This window comes from Zerene cesonia, chromosome 9 (assembly GCF_012273895.1).
Source record: "Zerene cesonia ecotype Mississippi chromosome 9, Zerene_cesonia_1.1, whole genome shotgun sequence".
Taxonomy (NCBI): domain Eukaryota; kingdom Metazoa; phylum Arthropoda; class Insecta; order Lepidoptera; family Pieridae; genus Zerene; species Zerene cesonia.
The window spans coordinates 1773288-1781426 of NC_052110.1; the positions used below are offsets into that span (position 1 = coordinate 1773288).

At 31.2% G+C, this 8139-nt stretch overlaps 1 protein-coding gene across 1 annotated transcript in view; it reads left to right on the forward strand.

The window, feature by feature from the left end:
* The window catches only part of LOC119829141 (uncharacterized oxidoreductase SERP2049-like), a 1730-nt gene extending 1489 nt beyond the window's left edge, over positions 1 to 241 (forward strand). Inside the window, exon 2 of the mRNA XM_038351542.1 lies at positions 3 to 241. Within this exon, the coding sequence (XP_038207470.1) occupies positions 3 to 182 (180 nt within the window). The 3' untranslated portion in view covers positions 183 to 241. The remainder of the gene's footprint in view (positions 1 to 2) is intronic.
* Positions 242 to 8139: the final 7898 nt, after the last annotated feature.

An 8139-nucleotide genomic window follows, 5' to 3' on the forward strand; every position in this document is an offset into this window, starting at 1 on the left:
GCGTTGGCCTCACTGATGCTGAAGTGGAAGCATTTAACAAGGAAGTCCTTGAGACTACCCCGCTAAAGAAATTGACTGAAACCAACGATATCGCAGTTATGGTGGCATTCCTTGCGAGTGATTGTGCTAAGAGCATTACTGGATGTACTCATTGTATCGACGGTGGGAAAACATTGTCGTAATTAGTTTTATAACAATATTTACCAGTACATAAACCCAGTAAATTATACGCTTGTTTCTATTTTTTTTTTTGTTCTGAATATCATGCTTGAACTAACTCATCCTTAATTTTTAGATATAATTTAATTCATTTAAAAACATAATCATCATATAATGTAACAATATTAGCTAACAATGTTAGTCAGTAATGTGATAACAGTCGCTATTGAGATAAATTATACAAAAAACACGTCGGCACTGTATAAATTGTCAATATTATTTAAGAGATAACACAACATCATCATAAAAATGATTAGACCTAAAAACAACTGTAGCTATTAATAAAAAAACTACGGCCGTGAACCCAGTTAATTAGTAAGGTTACCAAGAAAACTCAATATATGTTACATGTATAACATAATATATACACATAATATATATAAAATAGATATGGTCTGCTTTTAATAAACATATAACAACACAATTGTAAGTGTAGCTATTATTAATTTGTTTTAGCGTTAAGAATTATAAATCACCATTTTTAAATCATGTAAACATTTACAAGTATGTATGAATAATCATTTTTTAAACTACCTCCGATTCGGAATATAGCTTTTACCGTGAAGAATCGGCAAAACTCTAGAACTTCTCCTTTAAAAATACGTTATAACCTTAAAAATACAATTTAAATTCATTTGCTTTGGTAATTATATGTTCCACGCATTTTATATAATCAAATTCAAACTCAACCCCAAACATCTGTTTATTCATTTATACTTCTTATAGAAGCACTTTTGAATCGTCATAACACAGTTTTAACATTTACTAGCGGTTCGGAAAGCAGTTTCTACAGAGAAGAGCCGGCAACAAACTCTGTAGTTGCTCTTCAAGCATCAAGATATTATCTTTTGTAAAAGTAGATTTGATAAATGATTTTAATTTTTTAACTTATAAAAGTTTTTATGAATTTATTGTAAAAATGGATACCTTCACCTTGACTGATAAACCAGTATTGAGTTTTATTAAGACGAAAAGTTAGCATACTAATGACATCTATACCAAGAACATTAAAATTCGAATCACCGACAGCGGAGTATTAAAACTTCAGTTCTTGTATATAAATAGAAATAGAACCAGATTCTAAACCATAAAAATACATGGAATTAGCACATCGATAACCAATTTTGATTCAACTTGGCTCTCATAATATCTCATATACATCAGTTTTAATAGAATTACATTACATAAATAAAATTCCGCTATCTACATAAAAAATCAATTATTACAAAAAACTTGCCAGACCACTTAATATGTATTTTATAGATACTTAACTTATATAACCAGTATTGTATGGAAATACTCTTAAATTTGTTTAGTCACAAAAGATTTGGATCACACGTATCATATATTTTATACAGTTTAACAACACATTATATTCACAACTGATCCTTGGCTGTGTATGATGGTAAGCGATCACCGACGCCCTTCTTGCTTTTTATCGAGAAGGGAAGAAGAAAGGATTGGCGACGGAAATGAAATAATGGAATAGAAAGGGTGAGGAAAAAGAATCGGACCTCCGGCTACACCACTCATCGCACGTCCATCTTCTGTGAGAGTGTTATGCTCGACTCTTTCATTCAAAGATTAGAAAAACTGATAGATTGTAACTATTTATTAAGCAAACCTCATTGTCCCAATCGACGAATCAATAAGAGTCAAAAAGTACACGTAATATTGGTCTATTTACATATAAAAGAAGTTAAAAATTTACAATATGATTTTTATATGATTGACACACTTATAAACAGACAAATAGAAAAAAACACTGACCGTAGTTTTGGGATCTATACTCTAATATGGATATATTGCATAGTAATAACTCTTATAAAATATGTACAGAAGTGGTACGTTAATGTTTTATTATTATGATTATTAGTATATTATATATGCAAATTCATTATTACCCTGCAACAAAGATTTGTTAACATATAACGCATCAGATTAGTTAGGTATTAGAATTTAAATGGAAACCTACGTTGAAACCTGACCTTGTGATGAGTGCTGACGATACTAGTATATTATTAAACATTTAAATAGTCATCATGACTGTGCAAAACAACCGAGATATTCATAGAATGAAGGCCATTGAAGATTGGAGCTACAATACAAGTTCCTAGTATAATTAGCAATCTGGAAGATTTCGTGATGAACAAAATTTAATTCAAAAAAGATTTAGACTTTAGAGATAAGTTCTTTATTACTTTGCAAATTCTTTATCACATAAAGTATCTAACTAACTAACTGTCAAACAAAACAGACTACAATACTTAATGACGAGTTGGTAATCGTCATCGAGTTTAAGCTTTGTTATAAGATTTCGTATGTATAAAATGTGACTTAAGTGTAAAACTTTAAATATATATTTGATTTCAAAATGCATGAGCTTGAGTATGAATGAACATAAACCGTTGAATGAAATTTAATTGAAAATATACTTTTTTACAAGCCTCAAATTCAAATTCATTTATTTATTATTTAAACACGACATTAGATGCCTCACATTAATGAAGTTACATTGACAAAACCTCATGTTAATGGGAACTTTGTTTAAAATAACCTAGTATAATTTTATATATAACTATTATATTTATATTATATCGTAGTATGAGAAACGAGACGTATACGATACAAAAATAGTGCCTCGGAATATACTGCACACTATTGATGTGGTGAATTTCACCCAATATATAACAACAATAAAACCTAACACGAAAGCACATATATTTCAAACTTGTTACTCGTTCCGGCTCCACCCGAAATGACTCGGGTTAAAAACATGGCTTATGACAATACTAGATACACTACAAAAATTTAGAGAGACGAGCAATAACGCCATAAAATTACAAATTCACAAACTCAATATGATAACGCACATTCAATGAAGAGTTTCATGTTTATTGAGTTTTAAATGCATTACTGAATTGTATGGCAACTATCAAATGACTGATACAAACTGTGGTGTAACTGAGAGGCATAGACACGCTCATTCTTGTTGCGCCCCAAATATCAAACTTATAAGGCCTGTGTCTTATGTATGTGTAGGTTAGACGTTTCTCAACCAGCAATCTTTCATCTGGAAGTAAATAAATGAAAATACGCTTTAAAAATTATTAGGTAGATTTTCAAAAAAATCATTACGTGAAATTTCACTTTTTTTATTTAGAATTTAACAAATGCCTTAACGACAGTCGCAACAAAAACAGGATTAGTGTTAGACAGACACACAGTCGGACAGCGAATTCTGAGCAATATGGTCCGGTTTTACCATATTGGGAAAAACTTAACATATACAGGTATGAATATTTCAAAGTTGCCCAATGAAGGGAGCCTAGCAACACTGAGTGAAAAAACAGACTTCAAGTCCAATAGGATTGCCTTCTGGTTCTCTCCTCCCCGAATATCGTATAAGTTACGTAGGAAAGCAAATGAAAGCAAAGAAAAAATAACATATAGATACGAGTTTAAACCAAATAATGCAAAGATGTCTATCTAAAGGTCTATGATTTTGTTTTCACTCGACTTCTAAAAAAGGCAGAGGCTTATTTGAAAGTTGGAGCCTCTCTTGCGGTCGATAGCATTTAAATTTGTTCCATTTATGACACTTAGAAATCGATTTACTTTTTTATTAAAAGATTGCAATTTCATAAATTTTGGTGAATTACCTATGACTCATCACATAGCATAAATGTCATTTAACTATACTTGGGTCTTACGTACATTGATATAGCTATTAATTATTAAAAGGGAGTCTCAGATAATATTTATCCTGGAACATAACTATCCATATAATGAATTTAAAAAAGCACAATACACGTATACACAATGAAGTCCATATAAAAAGTAAAACATCTGAGAATACACATGCGATTATTTTTATTGATAATATAACATAAATTCACTCTAACTGTGTAGTAAAATACTATGTGTGACTTAACTAAACTCCCCGCCAACTAAATTCCTACTTACCTCGGCAAACTAACATCTGTTTGCATAGAATGCTTAATATTTTATCATATTCACGTTTAATTAGATCTGATAAAATTGCGGGGAAAAATAAAAACGTTATCGTCTGCTGCAATTTTAATGCATACATCATTACGAACACGTAATGCTGTAATCAAAAATGAAATATTACCAACGTCGTCTTCCCATAGATAATGCTAATTTCCAACACAGTCCACAGAATGAAATAAAAAATAATTGTATTATACAGTTAATTAACTACATAAAAACTTGCCGTGCTATAAATCCAGTAGGTGTAACTTAAAACTTTTCAGTAGGTATAGCCTAACAATTATATTAGTTTGTGTATTGTTTACTACTTACACGTATTAAAATTAGAATCATAACATCAATAATATTTTTAAAGAAAAGACTCAATTATATTGATTAATTAAAATTCTTACCCCATCGATGTAGTTTTTTAATCCTTCATATAGAAAACTCAAAATAAGTGGATAGCTCGTTATGTAGTGAACAAACATCTGAAAATTTAGAAAAATATAACTGATAATTCTTCAATCAGCGTATAATGTTTCCTTCATTATTCATTATTTACCGCCAGCTGCATTTCATTATACGCTTCATAAAATTTATCCATCAATTTCTTATATATATCCAACAACTTCTTGGTGTGTTGAATTTTAAATTTTATTTGTCCTTCACCGATGACTTTCACATTTGTACATTTAGACTCGAATAGTCGCCTTAGAGCTTTCATTCGACCGTACATTATATCTAATAAGATAATACTTGGTAAAGAACTGAAATCGATTGTTAAAGGCACTGCAACTAATATGTGGATATGGATAGAAAAATTAATAAAATATTTGTAGACGGCAGCTGAGCCAAAGACCTCAAAAAGAAAAAAGATCACATACAAAAACGTACGGTTTGAAATCAGAATCATAGGGGAACCCAACAAATCATCAATAGATTTAATAGACATTATAAACATAAGAATCATTTTTTCACAAAACATGGATGTTATTGCTCCGCAGAATATTTCCAATGTCACATAAAAACTGAGGTCTATGAGAAAGAAGTTTCTGGAAGGAAATTGTGCACACAAGTACAGGATAAACGCAACGCAGTATATTATTTGAAGTATTCTTTTCATTCTAGTTGTTTCAATATTATAATAATGGCCAGTCGCTAATCTCAACAACATGATGGTTTTAAACATAATTCTTTGGCATTTTTTAATTCGAGTGAAAGAATTATTCGATGTATGTACATGCATTGTATAATGGTGTTGTTTCACTGACACTACAAAGGAGTTACTGAAATTGAATAGTATGAATTATTATTAGTGGTATGAGATAGTGGAATTTAATTAAATGTTCTGTTATCTGCGATGAAATAAAGCAACAAATTGTATGAGAATCGATTTCTTTGACATTAATTGAGTACTGTTTGCCCCTCACCTTTTATTAACTATTTCTTTTCGATAGGACTACTTTCTGAAAGAATGAATGACAGAGAAATATATGTATCTAAATTGTAATTCCTTGACCTTTTGCTTGTCAGACTTAAATCGTTCAAAAATAAAAACTTTAATTAATAAATAAAATAGATTTACCACCTTGAAATTAAACAAAATACGTACTTAAATGTTTTTATTTAATTTATAACATTATAAATACAGCCACAAATAGACAATAGAACAAAGCTACTTGTACTTATTGTTCTGTGAAAATACCCACGTATTATTTGAATAATATATGTCCAAAGATAACAATAACATACAATATCAATCAAAATATTGGCCACAAAGCCCATGCAAATGATGTCTACCCCACGTAATTAGATACTATTAAAAAAAATTATTTCACATGTTTCATTCAAATCATATCATCATTTATATTTGAAACGTGTTGTTGCTTTTAACCGAAGTTCCCAAAGACGTGAGGTTTTCAAATCGAATTGCATTTTTGGTTTTTTTTTACTAGATAATTCTCTTAGTTGTCAGTTTTTAACCAATGGACGTGATTCTGTTTGTGTTTTATATGATCTTGTTGTTAATCGGTCCCGTCTAGAATCTGGAGTAGTAACTTCCTCCCACGTTGGTGCCCGTTTTTAAGTTTACAAAGAGTAAAAATAAAAACTTACTACATTCCGTTCACTACTTTTACTACATTGCTATAAATACACAAGTACGTTTGTGTAAATCGTTCTTGTAAATCGCTACAGAGATTTTACGGCATAATTTTACTATCTATGACTGGTCTTATGACTTTATTGAAACCACCACATTCCCCTGGGAAGATTCATTACACTATATCACTCCAAATTATAAATTCCAATAGATGGTGGTACTACTGTCAATATCTATAACCACGCGAGAGGGTAACAAGATTTATAGGAAACACACGAAACATCTAAAATCTTTATTATTACTGGAACACTTATAAACACACATTGCACTACTCTTCTCTTGAATGGTCTCTTTCAACTATTATCAAATACATTTTTAACAAAATTATTATACTAAAACTAAAATCTAAACTACTATTACTGTTATGTAATATGTATGTGTATTATTTTATGGTTGAGTCAAAATTGTAGGAATGTACGTGAGTTTGTAAAGTTATTGTTTTATATACCATATATTAAAGTCTCCATACGGTTTATACACTTTTTTAGACAATGGTAGGATTAAATATCCTTGCTAAGCTGAGTTTATCAAAATGAAGGGACCTACGTAAAGATAAGATTTTGTGCCAAACAAACACACAAACACGAGTGCTTTGATAAATATGTTTAAGAAAACTTAATGCGAACATTTCTAAACTGTAAAAGTACAACCAAGTGACTAATACAGATGCCCATAAACTCAATAGACATGGATAGATTCAGAGGTATTCCTCTACATAGACAGAGGCTCACTGGCCGATGTTTCACATACAAATACGCGTTCCATTTTACAAGCGCAAGTTCTTCATCTAAAAATTCAAGAATTTATTAATACTACAAAACTCTTAACGTATATAACAATCAAATAGCAAGTTTAGAATAACTGCACTGGGATTTGTAACTTTAAAGGATACATTAATTTAAACTTTGTAATAAATCTCACCATCGCAAAACAACGATTGTTTCCACAGAATTTTCAAGATCTTCTCGTACTCATTATGAATCGATTCAGATAAATACGCCGGCACAAAAAGCATGATTAGCATTTCTTTCATTTTCAATACAAATGGTATCGTTCCTACCAAACCCTGAAACCGTTTAATTTATCATAAATTTCAATCAACTATCGATATAATGGAACGTGGTCACTGGAAAGCAGGACACACTGGGAAGAGTGAGGAAAAAACAAACACGCCTCCGGCAGTTTTTGCAATGTTACAGTTGTACTGATTCATAGATAGGTTATATTTAACTGTCGTTATCGTTATTTCTGAACAAGAGAAAATATAGAAGGCTTTTGACACTGCATACTTAATTACTATTAAAAATTGTTATTGGATAAATGCAACATTTTATTATTTTTTTATATGTGGTAGTCGAGCACGCTTCGGCACGAATTGGGCCAGCTCGCACCGGGGAAGTACCACACCCCCACAGAAGACCGGCGTGAAATAGCATTCTGCTGTGTTTCGTTCGGTAAGTGGGGGAGCCGGAGGCCTATATCCTTTTCCTTCCCCTTCCCAGTCCTTTCCTTTATTCCTCTCGCAAATCCTTTCTTAATCCCTTCCCAATTTAAAGTCGGCAACTCATTTGTAGAGGCGTAAGGTCTGTAATCGACTTTACGTCTCTACAAATGTTTATGGGCGGTGGTAGCGTTTACCATCAGGCGTCCCACCAGCTCCATTGCCGACTGTGACATAAAAATTATTATTTCATTTCATAATACTTTTCGGAACTAGATATAATTACGTCTGACCAATTCTTTCTCTGTACTTACCTTTTTGA